At 40.7% G+C, this 24,850-nt stretch overlaps 2 protein-coding genes across 7 annotated transcripts in view; one reads left to right on the top strand and one right to left on the bottom strand.

Annotated features, from left to right (window-relative positions):
- SESN1 (sestrin 1) overlaps positions 1-5,746 on the bottom strand; it is a 112,400-nt gene extending 106,654 nt beyond the window's left edge. For both annotated transcript variants that reach the window (XM_069598149.1, XM_069598151.1), the window contains exon 1: positions 4,476-5,746. In XM_069598149.1, coding sequence (XP_069454250.1) covers positions 4,476-4,757 — 282 coding nt within the window. In that variant the 5' untranslated portion in view covers positions 4,758-5,746. The remainder of the gene's footprint in view (positions 1-4,475) is intronic.
- Positions 5,747-5,841: 95 nt separating this feature from the next.
- CEP57L1 (centrosomal protein 57 like 1) overlaps positions 5,842-24,850 on the top strand; it is an 86,029-nt gene continuing 67,020 nt past the window's right edge. Inside the window, exon 1 of one of the 5 annotated variants that reach the window (XM_069598155.1) lies at positions 5,842-6,244. The gene's annotated coding sequence lies outside the window, so the exon portion shown is untranslated. The remainder of the gene's footprint in view (positions 6,245-24,850) is intronic. The other 4 variants (XM_069598153.1, XM_069598158.1, XM_069598156.1 and 1 more) reach the window with 4 other exon arrangements.

Here is a 24,850-nt window from a genome sequence, read left to right as displayed (position 1 = left end):
TAAATGTGCACCATACCCAACAGTTAAAGTTTCATTTCTCCCTTGGCAGGTGGGGAGATGCTGCTAACAATCACTTCACTAAATGAAAGTCTCCTCCATCCCACATAACAAAGATAAATACTCTGTTGCATGGTCTAAATTGTCTACCTTAAGCCAAGTTACTTTCAGACAATGTTCATTGCTGGCAGACATATAAGAAAGTTTAAATTTTCTTTTGTCATGGTACAGAAATGAAAAGGATCAAATGACTATTCTTGGAAAAGTACTTGGCTATTCCAGATACACCTCATGACGTTTTGATGAATATATACACACACATTTTCTCCCTTAATTTCCTGCATCATAAAGACCATAGCTCACAGGTAGACTATATTAGCATAATGGGCCAGTCTGTACCTTTGCTTAGGGAATCAAGCATATCCAAAACGTATTTTAGGTTTAAACAAATAGCACAACTCCTTCTATGAGAACAGAAGAACTTCTTCAAAAGCAGGGAATAAATGTAATTGATCTTTCACTCCTAAGTACACTGCTTAGCAAAGAAGAGCTCTCAAAAATGTGTTGAACAGATTTAAGTATGTTGACTTGAAATCAATAAATTGAGAACAGGAATACAAACAGAGAATGCTACCCCTCAAAGTGCCCATTTTTACACATTTAATCATTTTGAGTTGAATCCATCCTACCATCTCTCCCTAACAACATGACCTATAGCAATTAAGGGCGCCATCAGGAATAGCTGCAAAAAACTGCAAATACTGTTCAGCTTCTGCTGCTTACTAATGAACAACAGAAGGTATTATGGAGCACTACATTACTTGGTTTCCCTTGTGAAGCTAGTGTGAGAAGTGAAGCTGCAGCATCAAGTACAGACCACATGATGCTAGGCATTAAGGAGCTTAGATTCCAACCTAAGGGATTTTTCAGGAGGAGAGAAACATGGTCAGATTTCTGTTTTAGATAAAGAGCTCTGCAATTAAGAGGAGGATGGATAGAAAGGTGGAGGATGGATAGAAAGGTGGAGGACAGGTTAAGTCTGGCAAAGTGAGAGATATCAATGTCAGAAGTAGAACAGTGGTGTCAGGGGTAGAAATCCCTTTAAGAGCTATTTCTAATCAGATTTATCAAAGGCAACTTAATCTCAACCTGTGTAAAACAGAACTCAGCACTCCCCTAAATTAACCTTCTACCACTCTTGTCTCCTGAAATGACTTAACTATTCGCCAAGGAGTTTAAGCTAGAAACTTTAGAGCCACGCTTCATTTTACTTCATCTCCTATATCCAATTAAATACTACATCCAATGGTTTCTAACTCCTAACTACCTCCTAAACCTAGTCACCTTTTCCCACTTTGTCTACTACATCCTACTCCACCATTTTTGCTTTGGACTAATGGCAACCAACCCCAGTGTTCTTGTCTGGAGAATCCCAGGGATGGCGGAGCCTGGTGGGCTGCTGTCTATGGGGTCACACAGAGTCGGACACGACTGAAGCGACTTAGTAGTAGCAGCAGCAGTGAACAACCTCCTTACTGTTGCACATTCAGTCTCGACCCCTGAAATCTATTATCCAAATTTCTTCCAAAGTGATGCTTCTAATACACCATGTATCATGTCACCATCTTGCTCAGTGCCCTTCAGTGGCTTCTCATTGTTCCTAGGATGAAGTCTATAACTCTTAACATGGTACTCTGTTCTCTGGCTCCTGCCTAAAAACAGTAAGAATTCCTAGATTCATGCTGTTTCTTATTTGCTAGGCACTGTGCTATGCTTTGTAAGCATTATTTCATTTCATTCTCATTGTTAGGCATGAACTATTCTCATTTTCATTCTGCAGATAAGAAAACTGAGTCAAGGAGAGATTATGTAACTTACCAAAGGTTGTAGAATTATTATAGTATTGGAGTCAGCTCTGACTCCTAAGCATCTATTTAAACTTTCACACTCTCCTCAAACTGCATTACTTTCCACTCCTAAATTCACCTGATCTCTTTTACCATGAGGCCTTCACATATACTATTCCCTACATCTGGAATGTTCCCCTCACAATCTCATTTTTGCCTGGATAATACTTACTCATTTCTGCTTAAATGCCATCTCTTCATAAAGTCTTCCTGTATTATCTAAAATTACATTGTTTATTTGTTTACTTCTTTATGGTCAGTTTCCCTTCAGTAGAATGTCAAAATTGTTACCACTGATTCTCAGTTCTTAGAAAGGCATTTAGCAGGGGTTCAATTAACATTTGTTGAATGAAGGCAGGAATGAATGAAGTAGGGATGGAAAATCCCTTATCTATTAATAGTAACTTCACCTATTCAGACTAAGACACAATATTTATTTAGTAGCTTACAAGTCACAGTCAATACTTGTGAGAACTTATAGCCCTCCTAGGGGAGACAGACACATAAATATGTGATTATAACCCAATATAAGTAAAGTGCCTGTTAGAATTGTGGCTGGAATGATGTACAATAGATGCAGAGATGAAAATGAAGGTATAAATTGACAGGAAAACTTCATATTAGAGATTCTTGATTCCTTTTGCAGAATGAATGAGTCTTAAAATACATATCACATAGTCCATGTATTTCATTTATGAAAGGGGAGAGGAAGGACTTCCCTGATGGTCCAGTGGCTGAAACTCTTCATTCTTAATGCAGGGGGCCTGGGTTTAGGTCCCAGTTCAGGGAATTAGATCTCACATGCTGCAAGGAAGACTGAAGGTCCTGAGTGCCCATGCAGACAAATACATAAATGCTTTTTTAAAAAATAAGGAAGAAGACAGAAGCATCCATTACATATAGGGCATTTTATAGCTCCTTTATAATATTAATTTACTATAATAACACACCTCTGTATTATTATACCCATTTTATAGATGTGGAAATCCAAGCTAAGAGAAGTTAAATAACTCATTCAAGGTTATACAGTATATTAATAAAGGAGGAGAATCTGAGCCCAGGTTTGATACCGGTACCCATTTACTTACCATTATGTCAGTCCTTTGAACTTGTAATCTCCAGAGCCTAATTACTTCAGTTTTCAATCTAACTCTTAACAAAATTGGCTATCTGGTTTCCCATTCTAGTACTTTTAAAGTAGCAAAATAAAGCATTCAAGAAGAGGCTGAAATGAAGAATACTGACAGCAAGGGAAGGAACAGAAAAACTATAAAAATTGAACATACAAATTCAAAGTGGATCATAGAGTCCTATACATACATTCCACCCTCAACTGTACAACAGTATGTACTTGATATGCAAAATGATGACCCCATTATGAAAAAAGGAATGGCTGTTGTCGTCACCAAGATAGAGAAATAACTTTTGATGCTAAAAAGGGTAAACTTCAAGCGCTGGAATAATAATTCCTCTCTAGTAACTCTGGATAAATGTAAATTGTAACAACTGTTTCCACTGTTTGTGAAAAGAAATATCCAAGATTTTAAAGAGTCTATGTTTTATGCACATTATTATTTTTTTGTTGCTTTAAACTGAATTCAAACCAGAACAGAAAAACTGTTCATCTTAGCTTATATATATATATACATATATATATACACACCCAAGTAAATCATACATTTAAAAAAATTCTGGTGCCATGACTTTGAACACATGTGAATTGAGTAATTTAGACAGAGAAACATAAAGAGCACTTTGACCATTCTTAATTTCTAAAAAACCTTATTCTTAAAAAAAACTTCAAATAAAAAAAGATAAACTGAATATGTACAAGCAGAAGGAAAACTATAACATTCTTAATTTTTTACAACTTAAATAGAAATGTATGTGAGAAAGAAAAGAATCAAACTTAGGCAAACACAGAGAGAGCTAGTTAAGTAATTGACCATAAGAGTCTATCAGTCACTCAACCTGGATCCAATTTTTCAATCTGCAGATGTCAGCTCCTTTACAACATGGGCTTTTATTATTTATATAATTCTTTCTTTCAGAAAAGAAAGGTTGCATTTAGGAAACAGATTCTGGGGTTTTTTGTTTTGTTTTTAAGAACAAGAGAAAATTGTTTCACCAGTTATCTCGAACAAGCTGACTAGGAAACATTTAACATTCTTTATCATTTTAGAAGCTTTTAAACGTGAAACTTTCCACATGGAACATTGTTTGTAACAATATGAAAAGCATACTGGCTACAGTTTCCAACAACATGTAAAAATGAATATAAAGAAATGCGAGTATTTACTTGTAATTAACTGTAATTTTCAAGTATTTTTCCCAGGAAGAATGCATTTCTGCTAAAACTCTCCAGAAAGACAATACTCATTTAGTTGTACTTGAAAATTACTTTAGTTCACCTTGTCCAATTTTAACCCTAAATTAAACGTTTTACAGAACGCTCTAAATTTAAGGTAATTCAAATTATAACAACTTACTTGAAGCAATTACAAAGTGAATATCTGCAAGTAAACGTCACTGTACTAGATAAACAGTTGTACTTAAAATGCTCTTTCTTACCTGGACGCTCTTCAGGATAAACTCACTTTTCTCTCTCACATCTTTAAAGGGACACCTCTTAGAAAGCATAAGCAGATGAGCAAGAAGCTTATTCAATCCATCCAAAGAAACCGCATTTGAAAGGCCGTCTGCTGGACTCCGATAAGGTGTCTCTTTCACCAAACGAAGACACTCGGTTTTTCTCACAATGATTTGCCTAATGTTTTCCAGAGCTGTCTCTCTAGTAGTTGAATCTCTACTGCACAGTCCATCCCATCTCACTTCATTCTCTCCTTCAGCCATGACAACCGTGGAGTTTTTTCTTTGCCGTCTTCAGTTAACTTTCAGCATGCCCCCCAAAGCACTTTATATTTTTAAAACGAGAAATATAAGAATGGAATCAGAGAACTAGAATCGTCATGAAAAAACACGTCTGGGTGACATTTGGAACCAGAAGCGTCTCTTCGAGCTACAAGACAGAGCTCGCCCTCTCCTTTCACCCGGAGGGGCAGTCTTCTGGCCAGAGACTGGAAAAAAAGTTGGCAAGTTGAAACCTTACAAGCGCTGGCTTTCTGCACAGCCAGTGTCGGGAAAGTATTCTCCTGCGACCCGCGGGGTCAGCGGATATCCTCACGCTGGGGAGCTGTCAAACCCGTGCTCTGCCCAAAAAGGCTGGTAACAGTTGAACGCTCTCCAGCCATTCGGTGTTTTTTGTCAGTGCAGCCACGGTGTTCTCGGGAGCGTTCCCACCCCGCCCCTCCTCCGGCACCAGTCCCCGCCTTCTGCAGCTCCTCCCTCTCGGCCGGGCGCTGGCTGGGAAGGCTTGCCGAACCCTGGCTCGCTGGCCGCCACGGCCAGAGACCCTGACGCTCCCGGGGGGCGGCAGTCTTGTGCAGCCTGCTGTCTCGGTAGCGTTGGAGGAAAAGCGTCTCCTGTCCTAACGGTTCCGGGTGCCCTGGGCAGGCGCCGCTTCTGTTCCAATCCTTGCGTCCTCGCCCACCGCCCTCCAAGCCAGACGGGGACAGGGCAGCCCCGCAATCCCCGAGCGCAGGGCTGGGCCGCGAAGCTGGCGGAGCGGCGGGGCCCGCGGCACAGAGCCCGCCCCTTCGCCCAGCCTCATCTGTGGGGCTCTGCCCAGAGGGCGGGAGCGGGGAGGGAAGATGGGGTCCTCACCCCCCAGCCCCTCCCCTTTCTCCGCCCGACACAAACCAGGAGCCGCCCCTGCCCCTGCGCCCTCTTCCCCGCCCTAGTAGACGCGACCCGCGGAGGCAAAGCCATTGGAAAAAAGCCCCGCCCACCCACTGGCTACCTCCAGACCCCAAGTCCGCGCGCGGCCGCCAACCGCTGCCGGTTGCTACGCAAGCGTGACAGCAAGCAAGGCGCATGCGCTTTAAGAGGCACTTAATCTGCGCCGGGGAGCGTTTTCTAGCCCCTGGCGTTTGGCTTCCTTGGACCGAAAAAGGGAGAAAGAGTAAGGGGAGGTTGAAATACCCTATCACAGACAACACAAACAGGGAAAAGAAAGTGTGCACAGACATACACCTGAAAGTGCCTGAATCTAAGTTTAAGGTCAGTCTAAAAATAAGAACGCTGTCTTTATTACGCCAAACCCCAGATTTAAGGAAGCAGGGCGTGCTCGCATTGACTTCTGGGAAAGGTAGTTTGGGTGCTGTCTGCGCATTTCGTTTGCGACAAAAACTACAGCCCCCAAGAGCCACTGCGACATTGCCTTTTGTGGCCTGCGAGCCGACGGTTAGCGCTGACAAGGACTGACTGAGAGCGTCGGCTTGGTGAGCACTGTGGGCTTGGCTGCCACTTTTCCTTGACAGGATTTTTTCCCTTCCTCCATTTCCTCTGGGATTTTAGAAACCGAGCCATCTAGGACTGTAAGCCTTAGTCCGGGGACTTCTATGAGTAATCTAAATTGGGAAGGGCTAGTCTGGGTGTCCAGTTCTCCCGCGTCGAGGCGAGAATTTGGGAATGGTCGCTATCCTGAAGGTCGGAGGGTGAGGAGTAAGGCCAGACAAGGGGGATGCTGTGGAAACCGGTGCTTTACTCTGCTGCCTCTGCTTCCGTCCTGCCAAGCGGGTTCGCGCGTGATGGATTGGGTATCCCTGTGCAGTTGCGGTCTTTGTTTGCCATTGTACAAGGGTGTTCTGTGCTTTACTTGCTGGAATGACATCCCAAGCCAGGCATTCAAAGAAAGCTGTCAAATCCATTTTGTATGAGACTCAAGGGGAAAGAATCCCTGGTATTCCTAAATATGAATTTTTGCAGGCCTTAAGGATACCGTATGAAAAGAATCTCCAAAATTTAGTACGTTTTAAAGATTCAATTGTTTGTTTACAAATTACCATTTGAGTCATTCCTCTAGAGGAAAGTCAACGTTTGAACGGTTGTCAGTGGTTCAACCTACTCTAGTATTCTTGCCTGGAAAATGCCGTGGACGGAGAAGCCTGGTAGGCTGCAGTCTGTGGGGTCTCTAAGAGTCGGGCACGACTGAGCGACTTTACTTTGACTTTTCACTTTCATGCATTGGAGAAGGAAATGGCAACCCACTCCAGTATTCTTGCCTGGAGAATCCCAGGGACGGGGGACCCTGATGGGCTGCCGTCTATGGGGTCGCACAGAGTCGGACACGACTGAAGCAACTTACTGCAGCAGCAGCAGTGGTTGTTCAGTCGCTCCATCTTTTTGACTCTGCGGCCCCATGGACAGCTGCACGCCAGGCAATGGACTGATAACCAAATTAGATTTTAACTGTTCAAAGTTGCAGAATAGATGTGTCTCTAAAAATTTAGCCTTGTTAGGTACTAAATATACAACAGTGAAAAAGACATCTAATGGTTAAACACACAGTACACACATTAAACACACAGCACTATGACACATTATTGGGATGGACAGAAAAAAGATCACTTAGCCAAATTTTGGAAAGTTAGGGAAATCTTCATCTCGGGGAAAGAGGGCCAGAAGAACAGCATATGGTGAAGCCCTGAGCAAAAGAGAGAGAAGGTAATTTCAGGAAACTGCAGTAAGCCGAGGTCATATATATTTTGGAAGAGATAGCTTTTTGTATATTGATGTATTTTCAAGCAGCAAGTAGAATGGTACTGTGAATTTTCCAGATGGTTTCTGAAAGTGACCTATCTTTGAAAAGAGTTCTGATGAATTGGTTTAATTTGGGAAGCCTTCAACATTCTGAGATTACTGGTTTAAATCAAATTTTTTTAAAAAGAGAACTTACGAGTATGGTTCAAAATCCAAAAAAGCTGGTTTTTTCTTTTCTTTTTGAGGGACTCATCCTCCTTTGTCCAGCCCACAAAGGGTAGGGTAGTTTCTTAAGTCCAAGTCTCCTTTTTACTGTGTAATTGAATATGATCTCATTCGTAGCGGTGGTTTCACCACCACTTAGGACTCTTAAATGTATAGCTCCATCCAGCTTTACCTTTGAGCTTTGTTACATGCATTTCCAAGATAGGTCTTGGATAGCTCACAAGCACTTCAAATTCAGCAGGCCTAAAACCAAATGCATGGTTGTTCTCCAGTGTTCCATATTTCACTTTAGGGTAACTCCAACCACTTGTGATGAAAATTTGAAATCTAATCTTTATTCTTGGTTTCTTAATGTGCTTCTGCCTCACTGTTCCTCACTGTTTACACTGTTCATTGAGCCCAGGGTAGGCAAGGCGGGAGCAGGAAAGCTGGAAGAAAGTTCAAGGACCCATAGAAACTACAGACATGTTTATTCTCTCCTGACTGGCGTAGCAACCATAACAGCAGACACACTGGATTCTCTCATGGTTGATCCAGTGGACACAGCTATAATGTAGCTGCAACGGCTTTTCAGGTGGAGCTTATATGTGTTTACAGAGCAAAAAGTGGCCGGTGGCCAAGCGGGTACATCTTGACCTGCATGTGCAGTGCTGTAAGTGATCTCAGCTGTTTCATAATCATGTATTTACGAAACATGGGGCAATAGTGAGAGACCGTGGAGGCGAGAGAGCTTGACCACCACCATTTTGGTTAATTTGCTCCTACACCTTAATACATGTGTAGCCAGATTATTGTTCAGTTCAGTTCAGTTCAGTCGCTCAGTCGTGTCTGACTCTTTGCGACCCCATGAATCGCAGCACGCCAGGCCTCCCTGTCCATCACCAACTCCCGGAGTTCACTCAGACTCACGTCCATCGAGTCCGTGATGCCATCCAGCCAACTCATCCTCTGTCGTCCCCTTCTCCTCCTGCCCCCAATCCCTCCCAGCATCAGAGTCTTTTCCAGTGAGTCAACTCTTCCCATGAGGTGGCCAAAGTACTGGACTTTCAGTTTTAGCATCATTCCTTCCAAAGAAATCCCAGGGCTGATCTGCTTCAGAGTGGACTGGTTGGATCTCCTTGAAGTCCAAGGGACTCTCAAGAGTCTTCTCCAACACCACAGTTCAAAAGCATCAATTTTTCGGCGCTCAGCCTTCTTCACAGTCCAACTCTCACATCCATACATGACTACTGGAAAAACCAGACTTAACTAGACGGACCTTAGTGGGCAAAGTAATGTCTCTGCTTTTCAATATGCTATCTAGGTTGGTCATAACTTTTCTTCCAAGGAGTAAGCGTCTTTCAATTTCATGGCTGCGATCACCATCTGCAGTGATTTTGTTAAATCTTATCAGTTTTATCTCCCAAACACCCAAATCCATCCTTTTCCCTGCATCTACATAAGCAGTCTTTTCTAAAGTGCCATAATCTCTTGCCATTACCATTGCAATAGTGATTATTCAGCCTGGGGTTTCTCCATTAGTTCTCCACACAGCAGCCAGAATAATCTTTTTGAAAGGCAAATTTCTCTTAAAACTATGTAGTGATGTTTTACCTTAATCTTAAAGGCAAAATTTCTTTATAAAGCCTAATGTCATTTGGCCCCTTTCCACCTCACCTAGCATACCACTCTCCAACTTTATGTGCTTCAGTCATACAGATCTTTTAGTCACTGGTTCTCCTATTCCTTTTTATCCATTTGTTCATTCAACAACTATCTGAGTACCTTCTATATAATAGGACATTGATGTTATACTACTGAGCACAATGTACAAAAGTGCTTACTCATCATTTTGCATTCTAGTAAGGAGATATAGACAATAAATATGTGACATATTGGGAGTGAAGACAAATGCAGTGGAGAAAAAGAAGAACCAACTCAGAAGGGGAATAGAGAGTGCCAGGTTTTGGGGGGCAAGTTTCACTTTTAAATAAGGTGGTCAGAGATGACCTAATCAAGGAGCAGACATTTGAGGGGATATGAAATAGGAGGAGAAAGTCATGCAGAGGCCTGGAGTATGAATGTTTCTATGAAGAGAACAGCCAGTACAAAGACCTGCAGGTCCTCACATTTGACAAATAGCAGTGTGGGAAGAGAGAATAGCATGAGGTCACAGAGGAAGGAGGTCATGTAGATGACTGAAAGAACTTTTGACTTTTTTGATTGAGACAGGAAGCTGTTGGAAGGTTTTGAGCAGATGGGTTGCATAATCTGACTTTTTAAGTTGATTACTTCTTTTAAATTGTGTTGATTGTGGACCACGGAGAAGCAAGGGTAGAAGCAGTAAGCTAATAGTCCAGGTGAAAAATGTTAGTGGTAGTGGGCCAGGGTAATAACAGTGGAGGCAGTGGGAAGAGGCCAGAGTCTGGATGTGTTATGAAAGTAGAGCCAACAGGTTTGCTGACAGATTGGCTATGAGGTTTCAAGAGTAAAAGAGTCAAAGATGATTACAATTTTTTAGCTTGAGCAACTAGAAGCAAGGAATTGCCAATGTAATGGGAAAGTCTCCAGATTTGTGTTTGGGGGTAAATGGGTAGATCAGGAGTTTAGTTTGGCTATTTTATGTTTGCAATGACTCTTAAGATATTACAGTAGAGATACGGAGTAGGCAGTTTGGTAAATGAGTCTGGAGATGAGGGTAAAGATCTGGCTTAGATACAATTTTGGATTTCACCGTGGTTCCCTGCCCACCTGCCCCCCTGCCCCCGCCAATAGTGTTTTGATAGTAGATAAAGACTGAGAATAGTTGATATCACAGAAAGAGGCACTCCATGGAGTCTGGATCAATTTGGAGTTACCCGCAACTGATGACTATGCAAGAGTGGCCAGTGAACAGAGAGAAAAACCTAGAGCATGATATCCTAGAAGCCAAGTGAAAGTGGCTGAGGAGGAAGGAATGCTATGTTAAATGCTGCTTTAAGCCAAGTGGTATAAGGATAACTGATCCTTGCATACAGCAACACAGAGCTCACTGAGGATCTTGAAAGCCAGAAGGGTGTTTTATTTAAGAGAGAATAGAAGAGCTGGGCTTCCCTGATAGCTCAGTAGGTAAAGAATCCACCTGCAATGCAGCAGACTGCAGATCGATTCCTCGGTCAGGAAGATCCACTGAAGAAGGGATAGGCTACCCACTCCAGTATTCTTGGGCTTCCCTTGTGGCACAGCTGGTAAAGAACCTGCCTGCAATGCGGGAGACCTGGGTTCAATCCCTGGCTTGGGAAGATCCCCTGGAGCAAGGGAAAGGCTACCCACTCTAGTATTCTAGCCTGGAGAATTCCATGAACTATATAGTCCATGGGGTCACAAAGAGTCAGACACAACTGAGCAACTTTCAGGAGAAGAGCTAGAGACACTGAATGTGGATGCAGCACCTCTGGTACCGTTTTCTTTGTCCAGACTAGTGTCTGACTCCTGTGCTATAGATCTGCAGTGAAATATCACTTTCTCAGAGACGTTTATGAGCTTCCTTGATAGCTCAGACGCTAAAGAATCTGCCTGCAATGCAGGAGACCTGGGTTTGATCCCTGAGTCAGAAAGATCCTCTCGAGAAAGGGCATGGCTACCCAGTCCAGCAATCTTGGGGTTTCTCTGGTGACTGGGACCATAAAGACTCTGCATGCAATGTGGGAGACCTAGGTTTGATCCTTGGGTCAGGAAATTTACCTGATTTGATTAAATGCCCCTATTACATACTCTCATTGTGCCCTATACCTTTACTTGCTGCTGCTGCTAAGTCGCTTCAGTCGTGTCCAACTCTGTGCGACCCTATGGACAGCAGCCCGCCAGGCTCCTCTATCCACAGGATTCTCTAGTCAAGAATACTGGAGTGGGTTGCCATTTCCTTCTCCACCTTTACTTGCTAGTAAGTTACAAATGTGGTTTTACAATTGTTAGTATGATAATTTGATTGAAATATGTCTGCTTCTAAGTGTTAGCAAGCAAGAGCAGCAGCTGTGCCAGTTTTTGCAAATCACCTCCAGCTCTGAGTACAGTACCTCACAGAATGAACTTACTAAATATTTGAAAGAATGGAAGAAAAATGTTAATGTCAGAATTTTCAAAGGTGTTGCATATTTACCTGTTCACAAAAACATGAGATAATTAATGAATGGAAGAAGGTATTTTATAATGTAACATTTTAGAAAAGTAGTCTTAACAGAGCAAACTTTTATTGCTAGTAAATTGTAGTGTTCACTCTCATGAAATTGGATTTGCTAATAATTTTTACCATGTTCCTAGATATCTCGTCCTGTTATAAGATAGTCACATATATTTATAGTATACAGTAGAGGATGGGGCTTCTCAGGTGGCCCTAAGTGGAAAAGAATCCTGCCAGTGCAGGAGACACAAGGGATGTGGGTTCAATCCCTGGGTTGGAAAAATCCCCTAGAGTAGGAAATGGTAACCCACTCCAGTATTCTGGAAAATTCCATGGACAGAAGAGCCTGGTGGGCTGCAGTCCATGGGTTCGCAAAGAGTCTGATATGACTGGATACAAAGTAGAGGATATGTAGAGGAGTTCCTGCTTTAAATGAATAGTACTCTAGTAAAGGAAAAGGCTGACTGGCTGTACTCCAACAAGAGGCCTTCACTATGAAATTCATTAAAAAACCACGGCTCCTAAGTCTTTTTTGAAAAAAACAGGTATACCTGTTTTTATTGTTCTTCACAAGTAATGCTTTTTTATTTTTATTTTTTTACAAATTGGACATTTATATACTTGCCCAAAATTGTATTGGGCAAGTACATCGGCACCATATTTTCTACAACATTTGCTAACTTCATGTCTCTGTCACACTGTGGTAATTGTCGCAGTATTTAAAATCATTATTATTATATTTGTTATTCTGATCTGTGATCAGTGTTTTTTTTTAATATAAATTTATTTATTTTAATTGGAGGCTAATTACTTTACAATATTGTATTGGTTTTGCCATACATCAAGATGAATCCGCCACAGGTATACGCATGTTCCCCATCCCGAAACCCCCTCCCTCCTCCCTCCCCGTACCATCCCTCTGGGTCATCTCAGTGCACCAGCCCCAAGCATCCAGTATCAAGCATCGAACCTGAACTGGCGATTCATTTCATATATGATATTATACATGTTTCAATGCCATTCCCCCAAATCATCCCACCCTCTCCCTCTCCCACAGAGTCCAAAAGACTGTTCTATACATCTGTGTCTCTTTTGCTGTCTCACATACAGGGTTATCGTTACCATCTTTCTAAATTCCATATATATGTGTTAGTATACTGTATTGGTGTTTTCTTTCTGGCTTACTTCACTCTGTATAATAGGCTCCAGCTTCATCCACCTCATTAGAACTGATTCAAATGTATTCTTTTTAATGGCTGAGTAATACTCCATTGTGTATATGTACCACAGCTTTCTTATCCATTCATCTGCTGATGGACATCTAGGTTGCTTCCATGTCCTGGCTATTATAAACAGTGCTGCGATGAACATTGGGGTACACATGTCTCTCTCAATTCTGGTTTCCTCGGTGTGTATGCCCAGCAGTGGGATTGCTGGGTCATAAGGCAGTTCTATTTCCAGTTTTTTAAGGAATCTCCACACTGTTCTCCATAGTGGCTGTACTAGTTTGCATTCCCACCAACAGTGTAAGAGGGTTCCCTTTTCTCCACACCCTCTCCAGCACTTATTGCTTGTAGACTTTTGGATAGTAGCCATTCTGATTGGTGTGAAATGGTACCTCATTGTGGTTTTGATTTGCATTTCTCTGATGATGAGTGATGTTGAGCATCTTTTCATGTGTTTGTTAGCCATCTGTATGTCTTCTTTGGAGAACTGTTGAGTTCTTTGGCCCATTTTTTGATTGGGTAGTTTATTTTTCTGGAATTGAGCTGCAGGAGTTGCTTGTATATTTTTGAGATTAGTTGTTTGTCAGTTGCTTCATTTGCTATTATTTTCTCCCATTCTGAAGGCTGCCTTTTCACCTTGCTTATATTTTCCTTTGTTGTGCAGAAGCTTTTAATTTTAATTAGGTCCCATTTGTTTATTTTTGCTTTTATTTCCAATACTCTGGGAGGTGGGTTATAGAGGATCCTGCTGTGATTTATGTTGGAGAGTGTTTTGCCTATGTTTTCCTCTAGGAGTTTTATAGTTTCTGATCATACGTTTAGATCCTTAATCCATTTTGAGTTTATTTTTGTGTATGGTATTAGAAAGTGTTCTAGTTTCATTCTTTTAGGAGTGGTTGACCAGTTTTCCTAGCACCACTTGTTAAAGAGATTTTCTTTAATCCATTGTATATTCTTGACTTCTCTGTCAAAGATAAGGTGTCCATAGGTGCTTGGATTTATCTCTGGGCTTTCTATTTTGTTCCATTGATCTATATTTCTGTCTTTGTGCCAGTACCATACTATCTTGATGACTGTGGCTTTGTAGTAGAGCCTGAAGTCAGGCAGGTTGATTCCTCCAGTTCCATTCTTCTTTCTCAAGATTGCTTTGGCTATTCGAGGTTTTTTGTATTTCCTTACAAATTGTGAAATTATTTGTTCTAGCTCTGTGAAAAATACCGTTGGTAGCTTGGTAGGGATTGCATTGAATCTGTAGATTGCTTTGGGTAGTATACTCATTTTCACTATATTGATTCTTCTGATCCATGAACATGGTATATTTCTCCATCTATTAGTGTTCTCTTTGATTTCTCTCACCAGTGTTTTACAGTTTTCTATATATAGGTCTTTACTTTCTTTAGGTAGATATATTCCTAAGTATTTTATTCTTTTCATTGCATTGGTGAATGGAAATGTTTCCTTAATTTTTCTATTTTCTCATTATTAGTATATAGGAATGCAAGGGATTTCTGTGTGTTGATTTTATATCCTGCAACTTTACTATATTCATTGATTAACTCTAGTAATTTTCTGGTGGAGTCTTTAGGGTTTTCTGTGTAGAGAATCATGTCATCTGCAAACAGTGAGAGTTTTACTTCTTCTTTTCCAATTTGGATTCCTTTTATTTCTTTTTCTGCTCTGATTGCTGTGGCCAAAACTTCCAAAACTATGTTGAATAGTAATGGTGAAAGTGGGCCCCCTTGTCTTGTTCCTGACTTTAGGGGAAATGCTTTTAATTTTTCACCATTGAGGATAATGTTTGCTGTGGGTTTGTCATATATAGCTTTTATTATGTTGAGGTATGTTCCTTCTATTCCTGCTTTCTGGAGAGTTTTTTTAAAAATCATAAATGGATGTTGAATTTTGTCAAAGGCTTTCTCTGCATCTATTGAGATAATCATATGGCTTTTATTTTTCAATTTGTTAATGTGATGTATTGCATTGATTGATTTGCGAATATTGAAGAATCTTTGCATCCCTGGGATAAAGCCCACTTGGTCATGGTGTATGATCTTTTTAATGTGTTGTTGGATTCTGATTGCTAGAATTTTGTTATGGATTTTTGCATCTATGTTCATCAGTGATATTGGCCTGTAGTTTTCTTTTTTTGTGGCATCTTTGTCAGGTTTTGGTATTAGGGTGATGGTGGCCTCATAGAATGAGTTTGGAAGTTTACCTTCCTCTGCAATTTTCTGGAAGAGTTTGAGGAGGATAGGTGTTAGCTCTTCTCGAAATTTTTGGTAGAATTCAGCTGTGAAGCCGTCTGGACCTGGGCTTTTGTTTGCTGGAAGATTTCTGATTACAGTTTCAATTTCCGTGCTTGTGATGGGTCTGTTAAGATTTTCTATTTCTTCCTGGTTCAGTTTTGAAAAGTTGTACTTTTCTAAGAATTTGCCCATTTCTTCCACGTTGTCCATTATATTGGCATATAACTGCTGATAGTAGTCTATTATGATCCTTTGTATTTCTGTGTTGTCTGTTGTGATCTCTCCATTTTCATTTTTAATTTTGTTTATTTGATTTTTCTCCCCTTGTTTCTTGATGAGTTTGGCTAATGGTTTGTCAGTTTTATTTATCCTTTCAAAGAACCAGCTTTTGGCTTTGTTGATTTTTGCTATGGTCTCTTTTGTTTCTTTTGCATTTCTTTCTGCCCTAATTTTTAAGATTTCTTTCCTTCTACTAACCCTGGGGTTCTTCATTTCTTCCTTTTCTAGTTGCTTTAGGTGTAGAGTTAGGTTATTTATTTGACTTTTTTCTTGTTTCTTGAGGTATAATCAGTGGTTTTTTTAAAATAAATTTATTTATTTTAATTGGAGGGTAATTACTTTACAGTATTGTGGTGGTTTTTGCCATACATTGACATGAATCAGCCACAGGTGCACATGTGGCCCCCCGTCCTGAATCCCCCTTTCACCTCCCTCCCCACCCCATCCCTTTGGGTTGTCCTAGAGCACTGGCTTTGAGTGCCCTGCTTCATCCATCAAACTTGCCCTGGCCATCTGTTTTACATATGGTAATATACATGTTTCAATGCTATTCTCTGAAATCATCCCACACTCGCCTTCTCCCATATAGTCCAAAAGTCTGTTTTTTACATCTGTGTCTCTTTTGCTGCCTTGCACCTAGGATCATCATTACTGTTTTTCTAAATTCCATATATATGCATTAATATACTCTATTGGTGTTTCTCTTTCTGCCTTATTTCACTCCGTATAATAGGTTCCAGGTTCGTCCACCTCATTAGAATTGACTCAAATGCGTTCTTTTTTGTAACTGAGTAAAATTCCATTGTGTTTATGTACCACAACTTCCTTATCCATTCATCTGTCAATGAACAAGGCATCTAGGTTGCTTCCATGTTGTAGCTATTGTAAACAGTGTTGCAATAAACATTGAGGTACATGTGTCTTTTTCAATTCTAGTTTCCTCGGTGTATATGCTGAGCAATGGGATTGTTGGGTTGTATGGCATTTCTGTTTCCAGTGTTTTAAGGAATCTCCACACTGTTCTCCATAGTGGCTGTACCAGTTTGAATTCCCACCAACAGTGTAAGAGGGTTCCCTTTTCTCCACACTCTCTCCGCATTTATTGCTTGTAGACTTTTTGATGGTGGCCATTCTGACCAGCATGAGATGATACCTCATAGTGGTTTTGATTTGCATTTCTTTAATAATGAGTGCTGTTGAGCATCTTTTCATGTGTTTATTACCCATCTGTATGTCTTCTTTGGAGAAATGTCTGTTTAGTTCTTTGGCCCACACTTTGATTGGGTTGTTCATTTTTCTAGTATTGAGCTGCATGAGCTGCTTGTATATTTTGGAGATTGATTCTTTGTCAGTTGTTTCGTTTGCTATTATTTTCTCTATTCTGAAGGCTTCCTTTTCACCTTGCTTATTGTTTCCTTTGTTGTGCAAAAGCTTTTAAGTTTAATTAGGTTCCATTTGTTTATTTTTGTTTATATTTCCATTACTCTGGGAGGTGGTTCATAGAGGATCTTGCTGTGATTTATGTCAGAGAGTATTATGCCTGTGTTTTCCTCTAAGAATTTTATAGTTTCTGATCTTACATTTAGATCTTTAATCCATTTTGTGTTTATTTTGTGTATGTTGTTAGTGTTCTAGTTTCATTCTTTTACAGGTGGTTGACCAGTTTTCCTAGCACCACTTGTTAAAGAGATTGTCTTTTCTCCATTGTATATTTTTGCCTCCTTTGTCAAAGATAAGGTGTCCATAGGTGCATGGATTTATCTCTGGGCTTTGTACAAGGCTCCTAAGTCTTGTACACTTACAAACACAGTCTTGGTAAGTGCACCAGAGTTTGTGAGATACACATACACACTTGACCGATGAATTTATTAGGATGCCAAATTATTGATATTCTTTGAGATATTTGTCAAGTACATAGCTTACTGATTCTCTTACTAAGGGGTTTTCTCTGTAGGAAAATTATATGAGAAATCACCAGGTTGCTTAGGAGCTTAGAATCGGAACAAAAGAAATTAGATATATGTTGTGGTCACTTGATAACATTAAGCTATGAGAACCTCTACAGCAGAACTTACAATTGCCTCCAGTTTTTGCCTCTTTAGGCTGCTTTTTCCATTCTTTGACAACTCTTCTTTTTGATGAAAACATTCTGTCTTTAAATATGTTGAAACATTTATATTGTAACCTAGTCTCTAGTCTTGGAGTCATTCTGTCTCTTTAAGCCAATTTTGCATATATCTGCTCTGGTACATTATGTACGGATTGATAGTTTAGCCTTCAGAGGGTAATCTTATTTCTAAGTTTTCATAGGCCCCATGTTTCTTATGGGGATACATTTTGAGCTCAGCAATGAGGTCTGAGCTGGATATGTATATTTGGAAATTATTACAATATTTTGTTTTATTTTGCTTTTAACTTACCATGTCTATGTGCTTCTGTGTTTCAGGCACTCTCTTAAATGCTTTGCACATATATTATTTTACCCTTGCATAGCTTAAAAAAAAAATGCTAGAGTTGATCCAAAGCTTACTCGTAACCATTGTGTTAGTGTTATACTCTAACCATGGGAACAACTCAATTGGCTATGGTGAAAATGCAGAATAAGAGCCAGGATAGTCTGAAACTGGGCTTCCCAGGTGGCTCAGTGGTAAAGAATCTGCCTGCCAATGCAGGAGACACAGGAGACATGGGCTCGATGCCTGGCTCTTCCTTGGAGGAGGAAATGGCAAACCACTCCAGTATTCATAGACAGAGGAACCTGATAGACTACAATCCATGGGGTTGCAAAGAGTCAGACATGACTGAGCATGACACAAGCATGAGTGAGAGTCTGAAACTAACCAGAGAAGAAAGAGACTAACCCAGAAATGGGCAACCAAGAATTTGCAAATTTCAAGAAGAAATGACTAGTCAACTTGCAGAATGCTACTAACATTTCTGCTGCTGCTGCTGCTAAGTCGCTTCAGTTGTGTCCGACTCTATGCGACCCCATAGACAGCAGCCCACCAGGCTCCCCCGTCCCTGGGATTCTCCAGGCAAGAACACTGGAGTGGGTTGCCATTTCCTTCTCCAATGCATGAAAGTGAAAAGTGAAAGAAGTCTCTCAGACGTGTCCAACTCTTAGCGACCCCATGGACTGCAGCCTACCAGGCTCCTCTGTCCATGGGATTTTTCAGGCAAGAGTACTGGAGTGGGTTGCCATTGCCTTCTCCAACTAACATTTCTAGAGAGCTAAAGTTACTGAATGGTTTGACAGTAGGTTTCCCTAGTGGCTCAGACGGTAGAGCGTCTGTCTGCAATGCAGCAGACCTGAGTTCAATCCCTGGGTTGGGAAGATCCCCTGGAGAAGGAAATGGCAGCCCACTCCAGTATTCTTGCCTGGAAAATCCCATGGACAGAGGAGCCTGATAGGCTACCGTCCATGGGGTCGCAAAGAATCAGACACGACTGAGCGACTTCACTTTCACTTTCACAGTAGGCAGTCTCTGTTATCCTGCAGTGTATGCATCTGGCATATATTCCCATATTAATATTGAATTATTAATATTCAATATTGAGCTCAAGAAATATTGAGCTTCCCTGGTGGCTTAGTGGTAAAGAATCTGCCTGCAATGCAGCTGACACAGGAGATGTGGATTCAGTCCCTGGCTCGGGAAGATTGCCTGGAGAAGGAAATGGCCACCTACTCCAGTATTCTTGCCTGGAAAATCCCTTAGGGTCTCAAAGAGTTGGACATGACTGAGCACGCACGCATGCTGAATTGAGATAAAGATTGATTGACTTGGGATGGCCTATAGGGTAAAACCATAGCAGCTCCCTGAATATAGAAGAGTCTCTCCTAAAGGACTGACGTTTCTCTTGTTCAGCTCTTCCGAAAATGTAGGTTCCAGATCAGGAAACTACAGCTTGGGTAAAATGATTTAACTAGGTGGGGATAGGTAACCATGGATCCTTCTGGGCTTCTCTTTCCTAGGTTTAGTCTTTAAGGAGGGGTTATGGTAAGCACGGATTCTTATTCACCAGTTGTGGGTAGATCAGGAACTATCACAGAATAGGACCTAAAAGCCCCAGAGAGAAAAATCCTAACTTTTAAGATTCTCTGCCTGATTTATTTTTTTGATGTCTGTGTTTTCTTCTCTTTTATTATCTTCTGGCCTTGGTAAAGTTTTATTTAAATATTGTAACTTTATCTTTGCTGTATCAAGATATATAAGGGAGTCATAATCGTAGATCTAACAAGGGACGAGCATTATAAGGGGAGCAACACTCTTCTCCCAAAAAGGCCAGTGAGGAGGGACAGTGATAATGAGATCTCCAAGGGGAAAGTCAATATTGAAGACAAGAACTGGAGCTCATGGATTTAACTCATAAATTGCCCTTCTGTGTGTAGAGATTCTTCTTTCATTGTCAACCGTAGATCTCAGTTTTATTTATTAAAGAAAGCAGTGCCATTTTCCTTCATCAGTTACATCAGTGACCTTTTTCATTGCTGGGGAATGGAGAAATGAAAGCCCAGTATTTGCATTCATTTGTTCAGTTGACGAGGATTTGATCCCTGGATTGGGAAGATCCCCTGGAGAAGGAAATGGCAACCCACTCCAGTATTCTTGCCTGGAAAATACCATGAACAGAGGGGCCTGGTGGGCTACAGTCCATGGAGTTGAAAAGAGTCAACATGACTTAGTGACTAAACAGCACTTCAGTATTTATTGAAAACCTAATATGGCCACACTCTATGTTTGGCAATGAGTATACAGCAGCATGGGCTTTCCTGGTAGCTCAGCTGGTAAGAAATCTACCTGCAATGCAGGAGACCCCAGTTCAATTCCTGGGTTGGGAAGATCCTCTGGAGAAGGGATAGGCTACCCACTCCAGTATTCTTGGGTTTCCCTAGTGACTTAGTCCAGAGAGTTGAAATAACTTTCCCCGTAACACATAGCGAATAAATGGCAGGCCCAGAATTTAAATCCATATCTATCTGCCTCCTGATAAAGAACTGTTAGTGGTAACTTTTTTCTTGTTGCAGATTTATTTTATTTTATTTTATTTTATTTTGGTCCTAAGTGTAGAGTTCAAGTACCAAATTAGAGCTCAGATGTTCATTTAGCCTTCCTTGAAGAAAACCTTTCTACTTTCTTGAGGTGCCACCTCATGAGTTCCAGTTGTTTAGCCTCTTCTTTACAGTTGTGCTTAAAATGAAAGAATCATAACTTAAGCTGAATTCTTTATCCTTTGTACCCTTATTGTGTTTAATGTCTCACTGTCAGAAAGCCTCAAGGGTCTTAACTTTTAATAGTAGCCCAGCTCAAGCTTTAACAGAGCTGAATTAACAACTCCTGATATCCATCACAGTGCAGGTTTTGAATTTTATCCATAAAAACAGATTGCAGCTGTGGCCTGAGCTCTTCTTTTTTTGTGTAATTTTTGGCAAGTCTTTTGGTCTTTCTGGGCCTCAGAGACGTTGGCTGTAAAATGAGGGGAGTTGGACTATATATTTTTTCTTTTTTTCTTAACAAAGTCCATAATTTGCATTAGGGTTCATACTTGTACATTTTATGGATTTTGACGAATGCATAATGTCACTTATCTGCCATTGCTGTATCGTATAGAATAGTTTCACCATCCTAAAAATTCACTGTGCTCCCATCTTTTCACACTTCCCTCTCCTTGGATAATCTCCCTGCAGTGCAGGAGACCTGGATTCAGTCCCTGGGTTGGGTAGATCCCCTAGTAGAAGGGAATGGCAACCCACTACAGTGTTTTTGCCTGGAGAATCCCATGGACTGAGGAGCCTGGCGGGCTACAGTCCATAGGGTCGCAAAGAGTTGGGCATGACTGAACAACTAAGACTCTCTCCCTCCCTGAACCCCTGGCAACCACTGATCTTTATACTATCTGTATAGCTTTGCTGTTTCAAAATGTCGTGTAGTTGGAATCATACAGTATGTAGCTTTTTCAAATTGGCTTCTTTCACTTAGCAAATATACATTTAAAGCTCCTCCATGTTTTTTTCATGGCTTATAGCTTGTTTATTTTTATCACTGAATAATATTTCATTGTGTGGTTGTAGTATATCTGTTTGCCTGTTGAAGGACATCTCGGTTGCTAGTTTTTGGCAGTCATGAATAAAGATGCTGTGAACATTTTGTGCAGGTTTTTGTGGACATAGGTTTTCACTTGGGCAGGCTTTTTGTGGGATATAAGTTTTTATTTGGATAAATAATTAGGAGCATGATTGCTAGATTATATGGTAATCTTACAGTTGTTATTTTTGTTCAGTCACTAAGTCATGTTTGACTCTTTGTGATCCCATGGACTGCAGCATGCCAGGTTTCCCTGTCTTTTACTATATCCTGGAGTTTGCTCAAACTCATGTCCATTGCATAGGTGATGCCATTCAACCATCTCATTCTCTGTTGCTCCTTCTCCTTCTGCCCTCAATCTTTCCCAGCATCAGGGTCTTTTCGAATGAGTTGGCTCTTTGCATCAGGTGGCTAAAGTATTGGAACTTCAGCTCTAGCATCAGTCCTTCCGGTGAATAGTCAGGGTTTATTTCCTTTAGGATTGACTGGTTTGATCTCCTTGCTGGCCAGGGAACTCTCAAGAGTCTTCTCCAGCACCACAATTCAAAAACGTCAGTTCTTTGGTTCTAACGCTTTTTTATGGTCCTATTCTCACATCTGTACATGTCAGCTGGAAAAGCCCAGCAGTTCAGTTCAGTTCAGTCCCTCAGTCATGTCCGACTCTTTGCGACCCCATGAATTGCACCACACCAGGCCTCCCTGTCCATCAGTAACTCTCAGAGTTCACTCAGACTCACGTCCATCGAGTCCATGATGCCATCCAGCCATCTCATCCTCTGTCATCCCCTTCTCCTCCTACCCCCAACCGTCCCAGCATCAGAGTCTTTTCCAATGAGTCAACTCTTTGCATGAGGTGGCCAAAGTACTGGAGTTTCAGCTTTAGCATCATTCCTTCCAAAGAACACCCAGGGTTGATCTCCTTTAGAATGGACTGGTTGGATCTCCTTGCAGTCCAAGGGACTCTCAAGAGTCTTCTCCAACACCACAGTTCAAAAGCATCAATTCTTCGACGCTCGTCTTTCTTCACAGTCCAACTCCCACATCCATACATGACTACTGGAAAAACCATAGACTTGACTAGACGGACGTTTGTTGGCAAAGTAATGTCTCTGCTTTTTAATATGCTATCTAGGTTGGTCATAACTTTCCTTCCATAGCTTTGACTGTGTAGATCTTTGTTGGCAAAATGATGTCTCTGCTTTTTAATATGCTGTCTAGGTATGTCATATCTTTTCTTCCAAGGAGCAAGCATGTTTTAATTTCATGGCTGAAGTCACTATCTGCAGTGATCTTGGAGCCCAAGAAAATAAAATTTGTTACTGTTTCCCCTTTTCTCCCATCTTTTTGCCATGAAGCGATGGGACTAGATGCCATAATCTCAGCTTTTGAATGCTGAGTTTTAAGCCAGCTGTTTCACTCTCCTCTTTCACCTTCAACAAGAGGTTCTTTAGTTCCTCTTTGCTTTCTGCCTTAGAGTGGTATTATCTGCATATCTGAGGTTATTGATATTTCTGCCAGCAATCTTTATTCCAGCTTGTGCTTCATCCAGCCTGGCATCTTGCATGATGCACTCTGCACATAAGTTAAACAAGCAGGGTGACAATATACAGCCTTGAAGTACTCCTTTTCCCAGTTTTGAACCAGTCAGTTGCTCTATGTCCAGTTCTAACTGTTGCTTCTGGACCTGCATACAGGTTTCCCAGGAGACAGGTAAGGTGGTCTGGTACTCCCATCTCTTTAAGAATTTTCCACAGATTGTTATGATCCACAGAGTTAAAGGTTTTAGTGTAGTCAGTGAAGCAGGTGTAGATGTTTTTCTGGAATTCCCCTCCCCCCCTTTTTTTCTCTATGATCCAGTGGTTGTTGGCAATTTGATCTCTGGTTCCTCTGCCTTTTCTAAATCCAGCTTGTACATCTGGGAGTTTTCGATTCAGGTACTGCTTAAGCCTAGCCTGAAGGATTTTGAATATTCACTTGCAAGTATGTGAAACGAGCACAATTATATTGTAGTTTGAATCTTCTTTGGCATTGCCCTTCTTTAGGATTGGAATGAAAACTGACTTTTTCCAGTCCTGTGGCCACTGCTGAGTTTTCCAAATTTGCTGGCATATTGAGTGCTGCCCTTTTACAGCATCATCTTTTAGGATTTGGTATAGCTCAGCTGGAATTCCATTACCTGAACTAGCTTTGTTTGTAGTAATGGTTCCTGAGGCCCACTTGACATCACGCTTGATATCTAGCTTTAGGCCACACCATGATCACTTATGGTTAGCTTTGTAATAATTTTCCAGCTATTTTCCAAAGTGACTCTTCCATTTTGCATTCCACCAGCAATGAATGAGAGTTCATCTTCCTTTACATCTTTCTCAGCATTTGGTGTTTGTCATTGTTTTGGATTTTAGCCGTACTAGTAGGTAAATAATGATATCTCATTTTAATTTGCAATTCCCTAGTGAAATATGATGTTGAGCATTTTTTAATATGCTCATTTGCCACATGTATATCTTCTTGGTGAAATGTCTGTTCACGTCTTTTTAAAGATTAGTGTTAAAACTGATTGGTTTGGTTTTTTGTTGTTGTTGAGTTTTAGGAGTTCTTTGTATATTTTGGACGTAAGTTCTTTATCAGATATGTTTCTCAAATACTTTCTCCCAGTCTGTGGCTCATCTTTCAATTCTCTTGCCAGTGTCTTTTGCAAAGCAGAAGTTTTTAATTTTAATAGAGGCAAACGTGTCAGTTTTTCTTTCATGGATTATGCCTTTGGTGTTGTATCTAAAAAGTCATTGCCAAACTCAAAGTCACCTAGGTTTTCTTCTGTGTTACCCTCTAGGAGTTTCATAGCTTTGTGATTTATGCTACAGGTTTATGTTTTGAGGTAGAGTGTTTTTGGTGAAAGAAGTAAGAGTCAGACACAACCAAGCAACTTTTTTTTTCTTATAAGATCTGTGCCTGATTCACTTATATTTTTATTAATATCCTTCTGATCTGAAATTATTCATTTTGATCAATAATATTAAAAGGTGACAGAAATTTAGGAAGAACAAATAATATGCTGAGTCTTTACAACTATGTAAGTTTTGTTTTTCCAAAGTGTTCCTTGAGCAAGAGACTTGAAGTCGACCCAAAGATGGGATCATGGAAAGCTTTA

The sequence above is a fragment of the Ovis canadensis genome, chromosome 8, assembly GCF_042477335.2.
Source record: "Ovis canadensis isolate MfBH-ARS-UI-01 breed Bighorn chromosome 8, ARS-UI_OviCan_v2, whole genome shotgun sequence".
Classification (NCBI taxonomy): Eukaryota; Metazoa; Chordata; class Mammalia; order Artiodactyla; family Bovidae; genus Ovis; species Ovis canadensis.
This window is presented reverse-complemented; position numbering and strand designations above follow the sequence as displayed.